General features: G+C 37.8%; 1 protein-coding gene and 2 pseudogenes across 1 annotated transcript; 2 read left to right on the top strand and 1 right to left on the bottom strand.

Moving 5' to 3' along the window:
* The first annotated feature begins 2,326 nt into the window (after positions 1–2,326).
* Positions 2,327–4,605, top strand: LOC149042957 (uncharacterized). The gene is made up of 2 exons (XM_089213222.1): positions 2,327–2,680; positions 3,225–4,605. Exons 1-2 carry the CDS (start codon positions 2,330–2,332, stop codon positions 4,047–4,049), a joined length of 1,176 nt encoding a protein of 391 aa, XP_089069348.1. The 5' UTR covers positions 2,327–2,329; the 3' UTR covers positions 4,050–4,605.
* Positions 4,606–9,271: 4,666 nt separating this feature from the next.
* Positions 9,272–10,214, bottom strand: LOC149042956 (uncharacterized; annotated as a pseudogene).
* A 4,571-nt stretch (positions 10,215–14,785) lies between these two features.
* On the top strand, positions 14,786–18,232 carry LOC149042955 (uncharacterized; annotated as a pseudogene).
* Positions 18,233–23,033: the final 4,801 nt, after the last annotated feature.

Here is a 23,033-nt window from a genome sequence, read left to right as displayed (position 1 = left end):
GGTTTAAGTGTGATTCATCCGACATCGTTCACGACATATGCCGGCTTGAAAACTTTCTTACATCAGATGACTTCCTATCTCAAAAATCGATATATTTTACGCAACTTTTCGCGACAAAATGGGTGGAAAACATTTGGTCAGAAAACTTTAGTATTTTTGTTGCATGTCATATATGTGAGAGTTTTCACGCACATCTGAAGCATCTGGTATTTTCGAAAAGGTTGTGTTTGTTTATCGCATGTTGTATGCATTATGGCGAAAGATCACAGTGCTCTAAACAGTAGTCCAGTATTGAATGTCTAATTCAATGTCATTGAGTTACTTTTGGTAAGTAGTTTTTATTAATGTTGTCAGCTGTCTTGGGACTCCAACTTTTGTTAATATTTTTTTGAAGACACATGTTTCCAAAATAGTGTAGTTGTTCTCCAATTCTCTTTTTTTTTTTTTGCGTCGCCACAAGCCAAAAAATGATATTTGGCTAGATCAGCGATCGAAAGTAGATAGCGATCGAAAGTGTGAATTTCACAGATTTTGTGCACAGCGACTGCAATAATGTAGCTCACGGGATTCCATCTTGCTACAAGTTACAAGATGTATTCAGTTAGTTCACAGACAAAATATGGAAACTTCACCTGAAATATTTTTCAAACCAGCGTGATCAGAGGAGATCCTCCTCTTCGACCTTAATTTGAATATCGACCTTAATTTGAGTATCAAAAGTTCGCCTATTTGTTCAAAAGAATTCTCAAAATGCAGGCGTAAATCGGGCTAAAAAGGCATGTCAGAGAATAGCTTATAGACCAATGATGTTACCGATTGCCTCAAACCCCCGGTTATATCTCTAATTTTCATCCACCAACATCTTAAAACAACGCAAATCCATGTGTTTAATTTTCTCAATTGCGCTCGTGTCAAAGATTATTTGCATAATTCTGAAAATTTACTAAGATCTCCTTTGGAATGTTCAAACTGCGTTTTTTTATATTTTACGCTAAGGATTTTAGGTTTTCATTACAACTGAATGGAGGTTAGATGCCGAGTTGTCCCAAAACGTTGCGTAAACGTGATCGATCGTGACGCTAGAGCGCTTGCGTGACTTACAAAGTTAATAAATGTGATTATAACGGGCCTTCTCGATAATCTTCGTTGAAACATCAGGTCATCAACTACACACAGTGTGAAGAAGATCAAAATTAAGGAATAAAATTTGGCACTCTGGTCAGACATTAAAATACGTTACTAACAGTGTTATTTACAAAACAACAGGCATGTACTTTGAAGGAATTCTTGCAGTTTCTCCCGAGATTTGTACACGGAACAGGATGAACTGGCCCTCCTTTCTGCAAATTTGTTTCCATCATAAATGATTAAACGCTGTTATAGAACACAGCGGTTTTGAGTGACAAACTCAACATTTCCCTGAGGCCATCAAAATCAACCTGATGTATTGCGTGACGTGTTATGCTAATTTTTCCCTTGTCAAATACCTGTCTCGTTGGTTATAAAAAGTGAGACCAAAACTAGTTAATGTGACGAGTTAGAATCGAAAGTTATTAAAATAAACTGAAGAATTTTACATTTGACAGATCTTTTTATCTTTTAAAATGTTTACTCGATTCATGGAAAGTAAAGATTGTGGTGGCTGCGGGTACTTCAACCATGATTTCTCTCTTGGAATGCCGGGACAGCGTGTCGATCGTGTCATTCGGATTACTACCAGCTATCTAGCGAAACCGTAGAGTAAAAGTTAATTTCGTCTCGTTCCGATCATTCTAGCCTCGAAATGGAAAAATAAGCTAAGGTTAAACTGCAGGGAACGTTTACGGCTCCTTTTGGGTAGTATTCCTTGCAGAAACCATCGAGGAGCAATTTCGTTTGGGCTTGAATGTTTGCCTAGTCTTCTTTTCGAAATTCCGCAAATAGGTGATTCTGTAGTGAAGATCGACTTCACAGCGAGACGAATACACTCTTTTCTGTCTTCCAAAACGTTTACTGAATCAGAAGAAGGTCTAAATATGGTAATGGCTCTTACGGCTAACGACCAAAATTTGGCAATTTTTTTGCTAACGATTATTTTCTTTCCGTTGCAATTAAAAAAAATATATTATGGTTAACGCTTTAAGGGAAAAATTTCATAGTTAATCAGAAAAATGCATCCATGCATTTTCCACAAATGAGCAAATGTTTGATATCATGAAGTTTTATCAATGGAAGTCGCTTTTAAGCAAGAGACCGAAATATCTATTCATTTCGTTCCAGATTACCCCATGCTTGTCAAAGGTAATAATCATGTATCTTCTTTTTTCTTCATATTAATAGTGCCATTGCTATGGAAATCGTGCAATACCTCCAAGTCATGCTGTTTGTATTCAATTTGACACTCTCCTCTGTGGCAAAGAAAGCGGTAAATTGTCAAAACTTCAAGTTTGCTATCGATGAAGATGTCGTCCATAATCACATTCTTAAGGGTCACGTGTTTCAAAGATTAACAGTGCCCAATGCCATCCAGTGTCACTTGAAGTGCAAAGATGACTGCCTGTGTGTATCTATGAACTATTTCCCTTGCTGCAAAGAAAATAACTGCGAACTTAACGTTGCTAATAAAGATATGGAGCCAGCGGCGATGAAATGGATGCAGGGAGGAAATTATTACGATTTGGTGAGGAGCTACACGGTGAAGGTGAGATACACTGTTCATTTAATTCCTTATTCATTTATTTATCAACTTTCGTAAATAAAATAAATATTCCCACATGATCAAGTTTTCTGGTACTCCTTAAAAAAGAGGTGTGTTATATGCCAGTCCGGGCTAAAGACAATTTTGTGCACACTGTTTTGTCTGCGATATGATTGGTCTAGACAAAACAAAAACAAACTGATTTGGCTGAGAGAAGATTGGGTCCATTCTCTCTCTCGCAAACTTTTTCCTTAACAGCCATGTTGTAATGCGAAGGGAACGGCAGAACAGAAGCGACTACAAATTTCTTAAAGACATCACTGACTTAACCATTGCTGTATTACTGCATTTCAGATCTAATTTTTAGGGACATTTCATCTCCATTCTGGCACCCCGCTATGTGTTGCACGCATATGTACTTTGCTCGCACTGTTTGTTATCAATTCGATCCGATTCCGGTGAGATTTGTCGATGGTTGCTTAAAAGTACCTGCCAACCCAATTCGATGAGCATAATGAGCTAAAAAATTATTTTAATCTTGCTGTAGGGTGGAGACAGATACGCACCAGAGAAGCATCATTGCATCAACAAATGCTGCCGCACCAATCCTTGTCTCAATGGAGGGGTATGTCAGGAGATTTGTGACACTCACAGCACCAGGTTTAACTGTACCTGTCCTAACACATACTCTGGTCAGCGGTGTGAGAAGAAGATGAAACATCCGAGAAGCTGCAAAGACATAGCTAAGAACGGTGTCTCGACATCAGGAAAATACGACATCTCAAATTCAGACAATGAACGGTTTTCTGTTTACTGTGACTTGCAGTCTGAACCTGGCTTTGTATGGACGTTAATACAATCGTTTTCCTTTTCCAAGAGAAATATCTTCAATTATGCAGAGTTTGGCAAAAACCTTGAGATTGATATTGAAGAGGGGGAAGTAAATTGGAACGAGTTCCGACTATCCTTATCACAGATGCAGTCTCTTGCTAATCACTCCACGCATCTGAGAGCAACTTGTAACTTTTCTACGGATGGTCTGCAGTATACGGACTACGCACGCGCTAAGCTGGCAGGTCATGACATTTTTGGTACCTGGGACACCTGCCAGATGTACGAATATGTCAATATCCGAGGAATCTATTGTTCTAATTGCACCGCCCTGACAAGACAGAAGGAAGATGTGTCCTGGCACATAGGGAGTTACAATAGCATAGGAGAGGGATGTGAATTTGATGGAAAACCAGGTGGAGTCCCCCGTGAAAAAAATTTCGGAAAATTTGAACAAAAACTCTTGAATCCGGATCACCGCTGCTCGTTTTCTCCTGCTTCTACAACGCAGCATTGGTTTGGAGCTAAATATGACGTGTAACTTTTTGCGAATTTATTTCCTTTCACGGAAGAGGAAAGACAGCCAACTGAAAGTAGGAAAATATCGGAGCAAGGCTAAGAACTACACAAGACATCAAGTGCCTCAAAGTTTGGTCCAATTAGGAGTTGAAATTGAACTAAACGTTTAATATTTCAGATAGTTACACTGACCCTTTATCATAGAGGAATGCAGACATGCACAAGAGTGACGTCATAAGCAAGCTTAGACCTTAGATACACAGCGTCCATATTTCAATAATTGAAGGAATTAGGCGGTCTCTGAACAAACACTCTTCATCTGCACTTTCATCTTTTCATGTAATGTTCAATAGATAATACACTTACATCTTAAAAGTGAAAGGTCGATAAAATTGGCCTTTTTTTTATATTCGTCTTTGAAAACACATTCAGAGCTCACCATTAGTAGATTTATGCTAATTATTTTCAAGCAAGTGAGTAATCGTAAGTTGAAATGCTTGTGTTTAGATTCAGAGATGTTTAAATACCTCCGTACGCTATTAATTTAATAATGACATGTTTTCTCGTCGTAGGGCGACATTTTCTTGACTCGGTCAATCAACCGTTTTCTCTTAACTTTTACTTTACTTTTCTTTTTTTTGAAAATTAGCTTCGGCTTCGTTAGTTTAATCATTCGTAAAACCAAGCTTTAAGTTTAGGTTTCTTGATTTCGCTTTAAAAATCCGTACAGTGAGGAGAAATGGTATTTACTTAGTGGCAGTGATATTAGTAATTTCTCCTTGGTGATAAAAATGTACAGCTTTGCTTGATTTTAATATTAGGGACTCGATACATAACTGTGAGAAGCCCTCAACAGCCTCTCTTTGACAAGGACTAAGGTACTTAAGTGCTTCGTTAGGATCACTGCTTACTTAATAACATTGCACGTTTGTTCTTAAAACAATTTTTGAAATGTTCAAAATGTAGGAGATGAAGTAAGTATAGTAGTTGGAGCAGGTGTTTGTCAAGAGAAGCACCAGGTATTGTTGTATATAATGTGAGACATCATCTTATTATATTATCATATTAGTTGTGAACGATTGTTGCTCATCGTAATGTTACGAACTTGTGTTCGTCTTTTTCAAAGTTGCATTCCAAACTTTTACTTTAAGCTTGTGGATTTACAGCGACATTACACTGTTGGACGCGCTGTCAATACATTATTAAATACAAATCCAAGTGACCATGAAGGTATATTGTAGTTATAAAGTTTATTATTTGAAATCTACGTTTCCGAAGTTTGAAACGTTCAATGATAAAATTGACAATTTTGAAAGCTTTTAAAGTTATGCCATTTTCCCCTCAAAAATAGTATTCGAATTGCGTAGCCAAAGTACCATTTGACCAAAAACCACTGACGTCACTTTGGTGACATTAAATCGAATTCAGTATGGCGAATAGTATGAAAGATACGCGACAACGAGGGCGATATTGTGTCTCTGGTGCCCCGGCTCTGACCAGCAAAACTGTCAGAATAGATCGTTCCTGCACCGGGCATAGAATGTTTCAGTTCCCGAACGATCCCGACTGTGAGAGGAAAATGGGTGAAATTTTTCCGCAGACAAAGACACGATCTTAGCGATCCAACTTGGCCGTAAACGTCGCTTTGTTGGGCAAATTTTGAAGAATTATGCTATACGCGAAACTTGTCCATATTAAACAGCATGATGGAGGCTCAAGGGATGAAGATGAAGCGCTTTTTGAGAAACGACACTGTGCCAACCAGGGACATTAGTTTTGTGGGTGGTGTAAACTAAATTTTAGTGTTTCTGCACCGTATCCTTAAATTGCTTTCTATTTTTCTCTTTGCATACTAATACTTTTTTTAAAAAGTCATTGTAAACAGTCAGCTCCTTTAATGTACGAATAACTTAAAAGAAACCCAATTGAAATATCATCAAAGGCGGCAGATACAAAAGTAAGGAGGGTTGAGTGAGGTAATTTCCAATTGGACTGTTTCTCAGTTTTTGAACCTTTGCTTTTGTGGATCCCTTTACAAAGAGCTCCGCCAAAAATATAGAGCTGGAGCCGGATCGACCATCATTCATAATTCATGTTAATTTTTTAACTACATCTTTTAACTGTGGCAAAGTCAATTCCTCTATGGAAACGAAGGAAACTGTGGTTTATTTCATTCCTTTCAATAGGGAGACAAGGAGTTTTGACACCCAGCTGTAAGTATCTATTTTTCTGAATGAAAGACAGTTGAAAGATTAAAAGGTATTGGCGATCTCCTTTGTCTGTCGCTGGTGTCTACCGCTACTTGTTGTGAAATTACTCGATTTGTTTGTGATCACTCTTCCAAAGATAATTAAAAGACACATTGCGACGTATATCCTCCCACGAATGTAAAAAAAAAAAAAGAAAGAAAAAAGAAAAAAGAAAAAAGAAAAAAAAAGGTGAAACTCCTTTTTTTGGCTATTAAGACACTTCTGCGAAGGACTAAAAGAAAAAAAGGGCTATTCAACTGAATCACACTCAACTCCTCCTTGGAAACGTATGAAAATACGGTGGTCAATTTTTTACTCTTCTAATTGTGGAGACAACAAGTTTTGACACCCAGCTGTAAGTATTGATTTTTCTTGATGAAAAACAAATCATGGCGAGCTCTTTTCATTGTTTCTGGTCTCTTCCAGTTTAATTGCTTTTAGTGATATTGAAGAGCAAGGAAAAAATTGGAAATGTCAGAGGAGGCATCGTTCGTACGCGCTTTCCAAGGAATCATCTCTATGTATCTGAAATAGTTCTCGTTTTCAAAGCTTAATTCAACGTGCTAGTAATCATTGGAACGAAACCTTTTAACTTAGACTCGCATTTCATTTTTGCATTTTAGCGGTGACAATGTAGTAATGACCATGAATTTCTATAGTAATTGTAGTCTTGAAAGCAACTGAGACCTTAGTCGTTTGTATTGCTTGGATCAAATCAACTCTGGGACATGTGTTCTCTGGTAGAGCACTTTTAATGAAGACTTTCGTTGATATGTATTGACTGAAGTTGGTGCAAGTTAAGATTGACGGTCATTGATATTTAACGCCATTTTTTCCGTTATGTAGTTGGAAAGACAAAACAATGTGGATCTTGTCACATATCCTTTTACGACATTGCTCACTGATCGCCCTCCTGGGATTTCTTCAAGTGTAATTTGTTCCTGTTTTGTGCGTTGGTAAAAACACCCCGTGATAGAAGAAGGTGTTGTATGACATACACTCTCGGGAAATAGACAAGAGGAGAGATTCAAACTGCCGTCTTAGTTAAACCAATGTCGAAATTCTGCACAAACCCTAATAAAATCTTTTGTAATTTTGTAAATTCTATGAGTGACATCTACAGTCATACACCAGTTTGCTGTTAATGTAACCAAAAGACTAATTAACTCGGGGGTGAACATGCAAAATCATAATCCTATTCTGACTCGTATTGTTCCCTATTGAACAAGAGCTGCCAGATTTCGGTCCAAAAACATGGTAACTCCATATTCTGAATGGCTACACTGTACATGAATAAAGGGGGTAAGTTTCTGAGGAAACTGAGGTGCTGCAGAGTTAACAATTGAGTTGAAAACGTAAATTAGCCACCATAAAGGGTAAAAAAGCTGACGTTTCGAGCATTAGCTCTTCGTCAGAGCGATTGGAGGAATTGTGGGTTGTGTGTGGGTTTATATGCAAGTGAAGCTACGCCATTGGTGGGAATATCGTCACCATATTCCCACCAATGAACAGCTCAGTAGTTAACACTAAATTACATTGTACATGTGTGGGTGGCCGATTAAAATGCCCAGAATTATTTGGTATCCAGTTCAAACGCACGCAACATTGACATGTTACGCATTAATAATGGTGAAATAGTAGATGAAAGTCTCTGAATTGGCTGAAACCTTAATAAATGTAGGGCCCGACAGGTTGACGTGAGCCCATCCGCAAATAGCGACTTTAGGGACGACGACGGATGTTTACGACGGCGAGCGGAAGTTTAAAATATTTGCCTGCGCATTTCCGGTAGCCGGCGCGCGAAGTTTCCCGCCGTAACTGTGTTGTCTGCGACGTCAAAACGAAGTGTTTTTCTTTTGTCTAAAACGTAAGTAACTTATCGTATATTTTCAATATATGATGAACTGTCAACATTTTTCCAAATTTGTGACATATGTAAATGGTTCTAGAACTCATTTTAAGGCGAAAACTGACCGAAGTTTCTTTCTCCCTCTAAACAGCTTTAAAAGTTCGTGACTCAAATAGGCCTAAATGGAGACGAGTTTAAATAAGACAGTTCAACAAGTTGTTTTCAGTTCATATTGTTAATGAATATCAATGCTAAACCAGGAATTTAATCTAGATAATTTACCCGAGTTTGTTTAAGGAAAAAATCGCTGAAGCTGGATATTATTGTGGTTTTTCAGATCAAACATGGAGTGGACCAAGGGACATGGCAACTGCTTGTGTCAAGAAATTTTAGTACCTGAACCCTTTAAGTGCAAAAAAGGAAGCATTTCTAAAGGTAAAATCAGGGAAAAAATTGCAAACAATCTGAACGGCCTCAAGCTTTCCCGATTCTAAGTCAGTAAGCGTGCTGTTAGAGAAAGATACATACTGCTGAGGGAAAATTTAAAAAAAAGATGAAAGACGAAGTGAAGGCAAGTGTGAATGTCATTTGAGTGAGTTGGAAAAGGCTCTGGAATAAATAGTCGCAGCTGCAGCTGAAGACACCGTAGAAAACGATAATAAGACAACTGAAAACGAAAAAGCAGCGGAAATGAGAAACAGAGGCTATAGAAAACCTGAGAAGAACTCAGAAAAGGCAGCGGAATGAAGAGGAGGAGGAAGTGAAACCGAAGCAAAAAAAGTTGTAGAAGTGGAGGTGACACAATTGCATATTTGCGTGAAAAAAATGATCGCGTTCAGAAGTGGAAAGAAGGAGAATTGCAGCTGCAAAAGCAACGAGTTGAAGTTGAGGGTAAACAGGAAGATCAACCAAGAAAACATCATCAGGATATGCTAAAGGTATAAGTGGAACAAACTAAGCAGCAACTTGAGCAGATGCAAAGTTTTCAGCAGATGTTTACCTCAGAAAAACAAGATTAACTCGGCTTAAATTTGCATAAAGATATTCATAATATCTTTGATTTTGATGTGAATGCTTGTTTCAGCATTTAAATCATTTATCAGGCAAGTTTATATTTGACGTTGTTGTTTGTTTTTATACCTAAAATCTTACATTGTATAACAAACTTTTAGACTCTTTGTTGTATAACTCTATTTTTGGTGCTATTCTGGCACCTCTGTAAGGGACCTGAAGGTGGACACGTAGGAGATAGGCGGGGTCACTCTTGTTGTAGAGAAGCCATGCCGCCCCAGATCGTGAGGAACCCTCTTAAAGAGGAAAAAAATGAGTGTTTTAGTTAGCTGAGGTTGGGGTGTACAGTTTAAAATCTCAACCTCAAGAAAAAAAAAAAAAAGGAAGAGCAACGAATCAGATTAAATCAATTACATACTGGGCTGTACATGTTGGTTATCATACCATTAGATAAGACAACAGAGTGGCACTTGAGACTATGCACTCGTTATGTCTATTATAAACGACCCCCTGATTTTCATCGGGTCGACAAATGGGCTTTATTGTTCCGTCTATAAAACCAAAGCAATTGAGTAATGCACTTCCTTTAAATTTATCGCACGGGCATAGTTTTCAAGAAGTGGAGGGTTCAGCAGTGTATTGTTCCACTGAGTCATTCTGTGATTGTGCTCTTGATAGAATGTATCAATCACGAGGTTGGAAATCATACTCAGCTCCGGAACCGGCCGACCAAATCGTGGAATTAAATCGCTGTATCTGCATGGGTAAGCAAATCGTCTCAATCTTATACAAAGCGCTTCTACCCCATCACGAATGGTTCCTTGGTGACAATTGAAAGACTGAGGGAGCTGCAAGGCCTCTAAAAGGAGGGGAAGCTCATTCCTATGAAATCGAAACTCAGCCAAACACTCGCTGTCGTCCATCTCATTTAAGTCGAATGCTCCATAACAATCGTAAGGGAAATCTGGGTTTTTTTCGAGATGTTTTCATCGTAAAGAAGAAGAAATTCGTCCTTGGAAATATCATCGTCATCAGTACTTTCGAGGAGAAGTTTAAGTATATCTCTAAAGGATGCCATATTTTCACTTATAAACCAAAAGCCTGTTATGGAACAGACTGCGTCTTCCAAGAGTGTTCTTAATGTTATTTTTCGCGCCTTACGACGGCGACCTCTCCCCATTCCCCCCAGTTCACGACCTCGCCGTTGCCGTCGTCGGATCTTATGGTCCCTTATAAAAAAAAAGCACGAAGGCGACGAAAACGAGGACGAAGTGCAACATAAGATCTAGTGAGCAAAACAATAGCGAAACACGTGCGTTTTAAAACTTTGCACATTTCCGTCCCATACAGAACAAAAGGGACCTTAAGCAGTCAGGACGGCAACACCGAGGAAGACTTCGATTAAAAAATGAATTTCTGCCGTTAATTATAATTTCAAAAATGGCTGCATGAGTTTACCGCCTCATACGGCACCGCACCTCAACTTCAGCATAACAAAAACGGTTAACGCATCGAGCTATTGGTGAGAAACTTAGAGGAAAATAAATAAGGTTTTCTTCAGGAACGTTTTACCACATGTCGCCGTGGTGACATCTTAAACTCCCGAATAGCCTTTCGCCATGCAGTCGCATAATTCTGCCACATTTTCCAAGAACATTACTTCTAATGTTGGACTTGAGTAAACAAAATATAAATAATGAAAGAAGTCGCTTTTTCGATGAATTGTAAGACTCGAATAAATACAGGAATCGATTTTACTGTAGAATCTTTTTTGTGGTGGTCCTACCGGTCAAACGACGAAATACGTATTGACTCATTGAGTCTGATGGGGTCGGACGAGAAAAAATATAATTTGAATGAAAACGAACTCGATATCGAAGAAAGATTGCTTTGGTTATGGATACTCTGCGAAGAATAAATTTGTAACGGAGAAAAACGATCACGATTATCACACAGTTTAGCTTTTTTCATTAAGCATGCAATCCAGCTGTGTGATGGTTTGACGGCAGTTTTAGTTTCAGTTATGTCTTTTTGAACTCACGCCACTACTGCTGTCTTAGTTATTGTTGTCTGTATCAATTAGTGTTCTTGCAGTACTTTTAAGCTCAGGAGGTCACTGGTAGTTTGAATTGTTTCTACAATTTAATGTTGGACAGTTCTCATTTCTACTTATTTAGGAAACGGTGGATGGCAACAAACAACCTTTGTTCCACGGACATTGTTTTTATGGCTTGCTGTGGTGGTCCTCGTGTGTGGTTAATTACTTCAGAAAACAAACATTGTTAATATGAGCCGAAAGAAAGCTAATGTTGAGAGGGACACTGTGTTGACTTTTCCAGAAAAGTTGGGGTCTTTTGACATAAAAAAGTTAAAAGATCCCGACATTTAATCAAAGTGCTCTGTGAGCAAACTCGTGAATTGACACATGATTTTTTAGATTATGTTTAATGTTATCTGGTTTAGGGAATTTTGTGGTTGATTGTCATATCTAGAGTACGAGCAGTAGTTCAGTGTTCGCTAATGTAGCAAAGAAACAAAGTAACGTTGGGATAAGAAGGCATTACCATTGAAATGATCATGCTATTACATTTGACAAGGTGGATGATGTCATGTGTTTTAAACGTCTATCATTTTTGTTTCTGGTTTAAGAGAAAAGGTTGGAAGTAAATGTGGGTGAAAAGTGAGATTTACTGTCTTTCGTTGTAAATATTAGAAAATCAAGGCAATTCTGTCTTAATGAAAACATTAACGATTCCCTCTTTATCAAAAGAGACAAACGGGAACGAGTTTTGAGTGATATAACTAAGCTAAGCCTGCCACCGTCATTTTGGATCTCCGCCTGGGTAGATTTAAGTCACGTGCTAGGCAACGTATAATCAATAACAAGATAGAATTTCATTTCAGGCCTATTTACCAATTTTGTGGTGTGTAACTTTCGCATTTTAGTACGTTGTATGAATGTTGAATCTTCAAATTGTCTTGAAACTTAAAAGAAAATTGTTCTTTTAAAATTCACTGAAAATCGGTAGCTAAAACTGTTTGTTTAGGTGTTATTTGATTTTCGTGTTAACTTGTTATTTCGTCAGTCGCCGGCATCTTTTGTTGCTTCACACAGGAAAAACACACGCGACGAAACGTAATGATCAATTTTGTCCTCAATCTCACGCTATAACAGAAAAAGCTTTTGAACATCTGTAAACTCCGAGCACTTCGCAGTAAGTGATATTTTCAATGAATTTTCGGATTGTTTTCAAGTTCAAGGATTGTAAATTACAATTTTATGAAAAATGAAGGTTGTTCTGTTATTTCAGTGTAAATCCTTGCATGCCTGCCAGTCGCTGGCGCCGCTTGTTGAAACTAAAACGTAAAAAAAAAAAACTCTTTAAAGATTATAATTGGCTTCTTTTTCACCCCACCACTATTCTTAGCAACAAAGGTCGCCATTTCGTCTTTTTATTGCTCGCCAAAAACTATCAAATGCTCTCAAAAGCCTAAAATCTAAAAAAAGTTTACAGGAATCGACCAATCGAGCGAATGCCATTCCCCACATCGTACCTATAACTCGCTCTTGCGCATGCGCGCAATTCACGAGTTAAAAAGGGTAATCAGATTTTGATCACCGCTGTAAATGTGACGGATTTCAGTTATTTGATGCAAATTTTTAGTTGTGAAGCACTCTGTGTCAACAGTATTGCAATTTATTGTTTTTTTAGAGGGCACGGTAACGAATCCTGCAATCTGATTGGTTCTTTACCCGGTCAGTATTTTCCTATCTCTGCCCACGGGCCACGGTAACGCTTTCGTGAGTCGCCGTGTACATCTCAACTTTCGTTGCCATTTTTCATAAATATACCTCGTTTTGCCCGCTGGGCAGTATTTTTAAGCAAACACATCGGTCACTACCTCAAGCCGACTTATGAATCCTCTCTTTCTCTCTCTCAAATCAATTTAGTTGACAAAAAAATATTGGTTTCAGAATGAATTTGTATAGGCAATGGTGTCATTACGTCGGTTGACAAGCGGCCTAAAAACCGTCTGCAATTGATTTTAATCATTCACAAAAAGTACTTAGAAAGTTAAAACGTGAGGTATTTGGTTACAGGTAAACTGAACAATGGAACTTTCATTCATTTAATGTCTGAATTTTCTCAAACAATTTGTTCGTAGTAAAAGAGCGAGCGAAGTTTTAATTTCAGTTCGACAATAAATATACGCTCTTGGTGAGTCTTTCAAAGTCCGTTCAATTTGGACATTTGGACCATAAATTGCAAAACAGAAACTGAAGGAATTTATTGAGAAAAGGCCGCATTAAATCCCCTTGTGTCTCGTTGGAGTGTGCCGTTCGAATTCAGTTTTTGTGGAGGAAAGACCAGATTTACACACGCCGTTGCAGCAAACAAACGAGCAAACTCTCACAACTTCAAAATAAAAAAAATTTGAATTTACTCACAATTACTTTCCTCGCCGTTTACTTAATGAACAGAGGTAAATCTTCGTACATGAATGAATCGTCGATGAGAGTGAAAAATACTTTCCGTTATATCATTGATTGTTTTTGAAGAAAACATTGTCGTGACAGTCCTTGCCAAACTAGTCCGTTGTTTTTCAAATCTTCTTGCGCTTTTTTTTTCTTACGCGCTCTCTAATTGACAGGTGTCAGATTGTGGCAGATACTTGTAAAAATAATGTTTCAAAGTTTGTTTGGAAGCCTTTTAAATCATCTTTATCGTTACGGAAATGAAAATGTTTCGCTGAGGCATCTCTCTTTAATTTGCATCACCGCTATTTTAACTACCATTTACTCACTCAAAAATTGTTCAGTTTATGGAAGATCTTGCCGTATTTACTGCCCTAAATCATTCGGGTTCTTTTGGAAAGAATTTCGTCAAGTTTAAAAAAACAATAAATATGTTATTTACCGGCTAAGGGTCGGTCCGTATGGTGAAAAACTGTGACCTCGGTCTTGAAATGCTGCCCTCGGCCTACGGCCTCGGGCAGTATTTTCAAGACCTCGGTCACAGTTTTTCACCATACGGACCCCCCAGCCGGCAAATAACATATATATCTTATCCATTGTTTATTTCGGGTGTCTTCTAGGTAACGTCGTAAACAGAGCCAATGATCTTAATTGATTCATTATCGTGTTTTTCTATCGATATTACCGGACATACATATAGTTTCAACAACAGAGCCAATGATCTTAATTGATTCATTATTGTGTTTTTCTATTATTTTTCAAGTATAAAGGTGCATCGATATTACCGGACATACATAAAGTTTCAACAACATCTGTTCGCCCGCAAACCTTTCTCGAAGGATTTTACTGAAGCCATAAAACGAATCGAAATTTTGAGGTAAGTGAAGAGAGATGGTACTCAGTTAAAACCAAAAGTTTGTTACTGAACTACTGAAGGGAGACAACATGTAATTTGTTTCTACTCCGTTGATCGAATAAAACTAAACTGATGCGGCATGACCTATTCGATAAGTTTAAAGTTACTTTTTTCCACTATCGACACAGCAAAATATATCTAGTGCGCCAGGCACACTGTAGCTCAGATTCTCCTTTCAACCTCGGCTAATTTTCAATATAAGTTATTTAATCTGTCACCGAGATATTCGATCCTGGAGAAAGATGGCCCCATTCTCAATAAGCATTACGTAATCACGTTCGCGTCAAAAGAAGAGACAACTTTTAAGGCGCTTGTTAAGATCTTGATCGTAACCTGAGGTCGAGTCGCGTTTACACCATAGTACGATCACGTACCTACTCACGATTTTTTGCCTTTTTTTCTTAGTAGACTCCGCCTGCTACTAACTAAATTTTAAATGCCTCGGTATAATTATGGAATGAAGATATCCATCTCATTTGTACGTTTAGTAGGTCCACCATGAGTGTTCTTCGCCATCTACATGCGATGTTGCTGGTATCTCAGCTCACTCACACCAAAGGGGCGCAGCCAACAATAAATTGTCAAAACTTCAAGTTTGTTATCGATGAGGATGTCGTCTATAATCACATTCTTGAGGGTCACGTATTTCAAAGATTGACAGTCCACAGCGCCACTCAGTGTCACATGAAGTGCAAAGATGACTGCCTGTGTGTATCCATGAATTATTTCCCTCTGTCCAAAGAAAATAACTGTGAGCTCAACAACGCTAACAAAGACATGGAGCCAGCGGCGATGAAATGGAGTCAAGGAGGAAATTATTATGATTTAGTGAGAAGCTACACGGTGAAGGTGAGAGATAGAATCGTTAGTTGTTGATAGAATTGCCTTTTTTATTATTTTTTTTACTTACATATTTATCACAACATAGCGCACGTGCAAGGCCTACCTATATCTTAAGGAAGCTACTGTGATAAGAATCCATGTTATATACCTAGACTTTTCCTCAACAAAACGAGACTGTGATAGGTTTATTCTTGGTCACGTGCCCCTGATCAAATTCAAATGTATTCCGACCGGGATACAATTGCGCAGTTGTTGCCCACGCGCCGAATACAACAGCATGTTTTTGCCATATGATTGTTTAAGGGAAAGTCTAAATATATAACAAAGTACTTAATGTATATTTAGTGCACGTCCGTGCATCCATAACATGAAGTGTGCAATTTCACTTCGGCTAAAAGTCCCGTCTTGTTTAGCCGCGAGAATTCAATACTATCACTGAAGATTGTTTTTCCGTTTTATTCCAACTGAGATAGACCTTTGTATCTCAAAATGAAAACAAAAAATGCTGAATAAAACTCGTTTCGAGAAACACAATGAGCGTGTAGCTCTTCGAGCGACGTAATTGGTTTCGGAGTTGACAACACTTTATTCACAAACGCGATGAGAATTATGGCTGAAAACAGAACTAAGTCTTCTGACTTCAACTGAGGCTTTGCCACGCCGAGAACTCTTCATTAGAGCGGAACATATTATTTTAAAGCGTTGATATGTACCAAAGTTTTGTTCAATCGAAGATTTTGTTCTCGAAATCGAACGATTTTCAGAATTTGTGGTTCAAAGCTAAGCAATTTTCGGGTAGTAAGTTCAAGTAAACAGCAGCATTTCAAGCAGCGTAAATCAATCACAGGTGTCTCGTAAATGCGAGAAATTTATAGGCTATTGCTTCGTTTTTTGAACGGTTGATACCAGTTTTAAGTGTTGATATATACTAAAATTATTGTTCATTAGCAGATTTTTATTTTAAAACCGTATAATTTCTGAATTCTCAAAATCTCCAACACAAACATACGCAATTTTCTGGCCTTGAATTCTAGTAAACAACGATTCAAGCATGTTGAATCTACTACACGCCCTCGTGCATGCAAGAAATTCGTTCGTTTTTGCTTTGGAGCAGAAAATTTACAATTCTTTGAATAAAGATTTGGTCTCGAAATATTTCTTGGTCGTTTTTACCCTGTCATTTATTCATAGTTTTCGGGTAGAACGCGATTACCTGGTAAATCGGAAAAAGTAGTAATAAACCCTTTTTTTTTCGAGCACAACTTGTGTCTGCATGCTATGTTATAATGAAATTTGTTCACGCTTTAGCTGTGCGTGTATCGAGTTTTTGATGCACTTGGGAAGTGTGAAGAGCACTCAGGCAACTCTTACGCTTCTCTCGTGCTCTTAAAACTTAGTTCCCGCGTGCATCCCTAACTTGATATACGCACGATAAGACTAATTCTTTTTTGTACGTCCCTCAAACCCCCCCCCCCCCCTAAATTTATTTCTTAACACCTGCATCGCCGGACTTTACTTTAATCAAGGAATAGTTTAAGGAAAAAAGGTTCATTTTCAATTAGGGTGGAGGAAGCTACATTCCAGGGATACATCGCTGCGTTAATAGATGCTGCAGCCAGAATCCCCGCCTCAACGGGGGAGTATGTCAGGAGATTTGTGACAATCACAGCCCCAGGTTTAATTGCACCTGTTCTTACAAATACACTGGTAAGCGTTGTGGTCAGACTACACATCCAAGAAACTGCAAAGACATCGCTAACAACGGAGCCTCACAATCAGGAAAATACGATATTTTTGATTCAGCCGATAAACCGTTCTCTGTTTACTGTGACTTGCACTCAGAATCAGGCTTTGTATGGGCACTCATACAGTCGTTCTCCATTGCCAATAAGGCCACATACAAGGATAAGGGGTTTGGCACGGATTTCCCTGTGAATGACAATAACAATGAACCGGACTGGAACTCTTACCGCCTTTCCTTATCACATATGCAGTCTCGCTCAAATCACTCCACATATCTGAGAGTAACATGCAACTTACCTGCAGATGGCCTGCAGTATACGGACTACGCACGCGCAGTTCTGGCAGGTCATGACATATTCGGTGACTGGGGTGGAGATTGCAAACTGTTTGAGTACATTAACATCCGTGGAATTAACTGTTCTGATTGCACCGCCTACACAAGAATGGATCTTAATGGTGCTTGGTTCGTGAACAGTTTCAAAAGCAAGGAAAACGAATGCGATTTTGATGGGTCACTAGGAGCAATTGACAACGAAAATAATTTTGGACAGTATCGTTCCGGAGCGATAAATACAAATCACCGCTGTTCCTCTTCGGATCCTTCTACAACGCAATACTGGTTTGGAGTTTAACATGAATAGGTTATTCTAAGTTCCAATAATCTACTAAAACTAGAATGAGTTGTGAGTATTAGACAAGATTTTTGTTTTTCTTTAAGGGTTCTGTCTTTTATTGGTTGTGGTTGCTTTTTGTTTTATTTTGTTTTGTTTTGTTTTTTTCAACATATGCCTTTAATTTCTCGGAATTTTTTTTTTTGAAATCGAATAAATTGCTTTTGAACCTCGTTACAGCCGCTTCCCATAAGATGTTTGGTAGTATGACGTTGATAGAACGATTTTTCAATGAGTGTTGTCAAACCGAAACAATAAAGATAGCCAGTCAAAACAAAATACGATATCACAAGAACCATTAAGAATTCAAAGACTAACAAGCAAACCGTTGTAATCTGTGATTGTTTTAGCTATGCATTGCTTAGGTAGGAGATAAGCCCGAGTTTTCTATACCAAAAATGCAAAGCTAATGCAATCCTGGTTCCCTTTTGAAAACAGGAAGAAAATTGCGCTGTAGTAGTAGTTAAGTAATGATTCATGGCTTGTATGCGTCAGCTATCATATGAATATGTTCAAATACGCCTTACGAACTTTTATATAAACTTATATCGGTAACATACACATGCAACTGATATAACATGATCCTAAATTAAATAAAAAAGCATAAAAAAATTGAAATATATTATCTTCAGGTGTTAGAACAATCAAGGGTAAACACCAACTGTTGCATAGCTTAAGACGAAGACTAAATTGTATAGTTGCACTAAGTTTACTTGAATAGGACTTCACGGACGATCATCTTAACGCCTAGCTGCCTGTCTTCGTTTGAGGTGAATGACTACTATGTTCCTTAGGTGCACATATTTCTAGAAAAAGGTTAGAGTTTGAGAACAACTTTGATATTTTACAATTTTTTCATGCAATTTTTTAAATTTACGAGCGAAACTTTACACATCGTTGAGCGATTGAAACTGTGAATGAAATATCAGTGGCAAACTGCGTTGATTAAAACAAGTTGGTCAAAAAACAACTGGTTCAATTATTCGTTCTCGCTTGAAAATATCGATAAGTTGAGTGAGTAACGTAAGTAAAACTTTCTATCACTTATCAATTACAACGTGGCGCTGATTAAGAAAAATTTTCACATGCAGGCTTACGTTCTGGGCGTTGGCTCATCTCAGGTTTTTCCAAGCAGCAGTTAACTGAAGCAACAATCATATCAGTTTAGAACTAAATAATTGATTTGTCTACTTCCTTCTTTTTTGTTCGTCTTGGTCGTTCATGTTTTCAAATTTTCCCAAAGATCTGCTTTAGCGTTCCTGTCGCTATCATTTTTTGTCCATTTACCTGATGTAAACAAAATATACAATGCACGCATTCAAAACTGAATTATACCCCAGAAATCAGAAAGTAGCCGCTAAATACAAGAGAACAAGAATGAGGCCGTCCAACAACAAAATTGGAAAAAAATTATTCGCAAGCATCTCCTCGAAAAGGTTTTAGCTCTGTCTGTCCTCGGTGAGTTACGATTATTTCTGGCTTCTAAATCAAGCATATTTACGTCACAAGTTAGAAAGAAGCAACGAAAACGAAAAATTTAACCGCGTAACATTTGTGAACATTGAAGATTTTCAATGCAAAATGATTCCATTACATTAACTTTCACAAAAAATTAAAGTGTTTGATTGATAATATCCGTGTTTTTGTTGAATTTCTGCCACATATAGATTCTTTTTCATGACGTTTTTTCAAATGGGCAAGTATTAGTTATTATCTGTTGGCAAAAACAACTTCACGGACGATCATTTTAAGACCTGGCTGTGTGTCTTCGTTTGTGTTAAATGACTACAGAAAAATAGTAAAACAACTTAACATCAACAACGATGTCTGGAGAAACAGTAAAATTGCTTCGGGTGATATTTTATTTCAGTGTTATTACTATTATTTCCAGTTTTGATCACTAGTAGACTACTCAATGGTGAATGCCGACCTTAATCTCTCCTTCTCTAGTTGACGCTTTTAAACTGTGAATGGATGGCATGCGGTTTTGATTAATTCGTATCATCCGGCTCCTGTTCAAAATATACACAATGTGAAGGAGTATCAATGATAACAAGTGTCCAATATTATCATCTATGTTCCTTATTTGCACATCTTTCTAGAGAAGGGTTAGAGTCTGAGAAAGATTTTGTGATATTTTTCCATTTTTTCATTTCAGGTTTTTCCAAGCAGCAGTTGACTGATACAGCAATCATGTAAGTGTATTCACTTCGGGTTAACTCGAACTGGCACCTTAATGACTTCAACAGCCTTCCCTTTATGGTTCAACTCTGATTCATGGCCAAGAAATAATTGTGTAGATAATTATGACAATTACAGATAATTAGGGAACTATGCGCCTTATTTTGCTACAATTCGTTTGTTACATGTGATGTGCATGAATGACTGCTTGTATATATAATCATATTTCCCTCAGTCCAAATAAAGCAACTGAGAGCTCAATAATGCCAATCAAGATATGAAGCCATTAGCGATGAGATTTAGAGAAGAAAAGAAATTGCCATGATCAGGTGAGGAGCTACACTGTGCCAAAGTTGTAGTAAACTTAAATTTTTTAATCTATTTTATTCAATTTACTAGGCAGACAAATTTCCTGAGGGGATCTACTCCTTCAAAAGTGAAATTCCTATCATGAAAACCAAATAAAACAGTCTAAAGTAATCTTGAGAATTTTGTCCTGTAAATTAAAAAGTTTTGGAAAATAACACATTATTATGATAAAGTTCGGATATAACGCCTGCTGAAATTGGTTAAAAGAGCGTGCTCTAGGAGAGTATAGAGCATGGAGCTGAGCTGAAGCTGTCACGCCATCTGCCAAATTGTACTATGTCCGACCTTTCCGGGACTTCTCTTTAGCTTTTTTTCGATAATTGAAAGTGAAATTTCGGAACAAGCGAGACGGCAAGTAGCAACGGAGGAACCAGACCGAGGTTTGTAAACATGCCAGGCGCCATGATTTACTTTACTGAAACGTGAGCAGAGTCGAAAATCCTCAAAGAGAAAACAAAATGGACAGACCGAGTTCGAAAGGGTTTCACGCTCAGTTAGATTGCAAGCTTATGTGTGGTAACAAAAATCAAACACAGCTCACACTCGTATAGTATATAAAGTTTTGTCTTCAAAAACAAAACAGAACAAAACAGGAATGGTGAAAAATATGACCAAACTGGCCTAATTGTTAAAATTCATACGACTCATGACGATGTCAGAGCGACTGCGATCATCATGGCGATCTCCGGTCATCGCAATGAAGCAAACCTCAGAAACTACATCGGCCGCCCTTCGAGTGAAAAAATAAGAGCTTGCTCTGATATCTTTTCTGATGCGTCGAGTGGAGGGCCACATCAGTCATCGCAGCCTAGTTTTACGGTGTTGTCATCACGAGCGATGTTCATGTTCCGGTGAATTCGGCTATCGTTCATTCCTAAAACTTTTGCCTTATACACTTTGTTTACAACTTGCTTGTTTTTATGAGCCACAATTCGGCAGAAGTTGACTGAACATTTCACTTTCAGATTCTGTAGAAGAGACTAAAAATCTTCAGGCAAAAGTGTTAAACTCGACCTGCCGAGCTATTTAAGTTTGTGAACTTTGATGGTTTGACATTTTTGACAGCTTTAGTCTTGTACAGCCAATCAGATTATTTGAACCATTCTAACAGGGATTCTGATTGGCTTATTGCTGCGTGCTTTATGAGAGTATAGAGCATGCTGACGACACTAATGTCCGCTTTGGAAATAAAGTTTGTTTTAAAAATTGAAATTAATGCTTGGGGAACTTAACCGATTCTTTCATTATAAAACAAACAGTGAAGCCTTGACTGTGCACATACTGTTCTGTTGTAAAGCACTAAGGAAGCAGCTAGAGCACTTAAGAAGTGAGGAGAAACACTTCTTTCGTGCTCTAGCCGCTTCCTGCGTGCTTCATAACAGAACAGAGCACAGTCCAGGCTTCTCTATTTGTTAAATAGTCACCGCCATAGAAGGGCTCTTATGTTTGACAGTCGAACTTCACGGGGGGTCTTACTACTTTGAAAAACATCGCGATTCTTATTTAAAACATTCTATAAAGCTGCACTTATGAACATAAATAATTCATTTTAGTTCTTCAAGTTTTTACTGATTGCAGTAAATAAATTTGTCGGTAAAAGTAATAGAGATAATGTCCACCACTATTCACCTCAACTTCAGTGAATAATTACTAACTGACTCTACAGACAGAACTTATGTGTTTTTCCAGTCTACGAATAGAAAATCAGATCAAAGTTTGTTATCCGACTGGTTTGTACTCTATTCCTATTCTTAAAGCTGGAAAAGAAACCAGCCATACGGTTGTGAAATTTATAGATGTGGCGAAACTTGAGATATTTTCATTCATCGATGGAAAGAAAGCTTACTTTAAGAGCTTTCATTAATATTTTATATCCTATGATCCTATGGTAAATAATAAAATACGACCCTCTTTAAATATTAAAGTGTGAATAATACAGTCCAATTCGTCCTTAGAGTTGAATTTGTAGAGTACAGAGACTCATAAGTGCATCGCTGAAGGAGGATCTTTTAACAATTGATGGTGGGTAGAGTTTCCCTTTTTTCGGTTTTGTAACACAAAACGTTTTGAGTTCTCTCATATTTTGAAAACGCTTTTGAAACCTTAACATTTCAAGAAACACTCCTCAACGATGGGCGATTTGATACATGAAGTTTTTGATCAAGTTCTGTGTGGTTGCCATTCGCCTGTCAGTATTTGATAAAGTTCATCGCAGTGGCCGTTTCACTGAGATTTGATATACTTCGACATTTAGCTTTGCATTCAACTAAAAGCAACCGAAATCAGCAATTACTGGTTCGTGTATTTTTTATATCAGTTCTATTTGCCAATATATCTCCCTCCATTGCAACCTGAGCAATGAAGAGAAATCAGCTTAGCATACCAGTGTGGCTTTATCTTTACTGAGGCAGTCTACATGCCACCATAACTTAAAAACTCTATGATATGTCACAATAACCCTTCGGTGTTTTGTTACTTTTATTCAATTTACTTCGCATACGAAATATATGTCAATTGCGCGTTCAAATGTTTGATAAATATTTAAAAGTGACCTACTCTCTCAAAAACTTTCTAACTTGAAAACCTGGCCACTATCGGATGTAGTGAAATCCCTGACCTTTTCTTACAAACGCATTTACGTCGTCGCTCCTTTTTACAAATAGAAAAACAGGAACTTCTCAAGTTTCTCCACTTATG

Source organism: Pocillopora damicornis, chromosome 7, assembly GCF_964200805.1.
Source record: "Pocillopora damicornis chromosome 7, jaPocDami1.2, whole genome shotgun sequence".
Lineage (NCBI taxonomy): Eukaryota > Metazoa > Cnidaria > Anthozoa > Scleractinia > Pocilloporidae > Pocillopora > Pocillopora damicornis.
This window is presented reverse-complemented; position numbering and strand designations above follow the sequence as displayed.

Bases quoted from the DNA above. Each gene is read 5' to 3' on its own strand.
- LOC149042957 (XM_089213222.1), top strand. From the start codon at position 2,330: ATGGAAATCGTGCAATACCTCCAAGTCATGCTGTTTGTATTCAATTTG. The intron at 2,681-3,224 runs GTGAGATACACT...ATCTTGCTGTAG, and splicing joins TGAGGAGCTACACGGTGAAG to GGTGGAGACAGATACGCACC.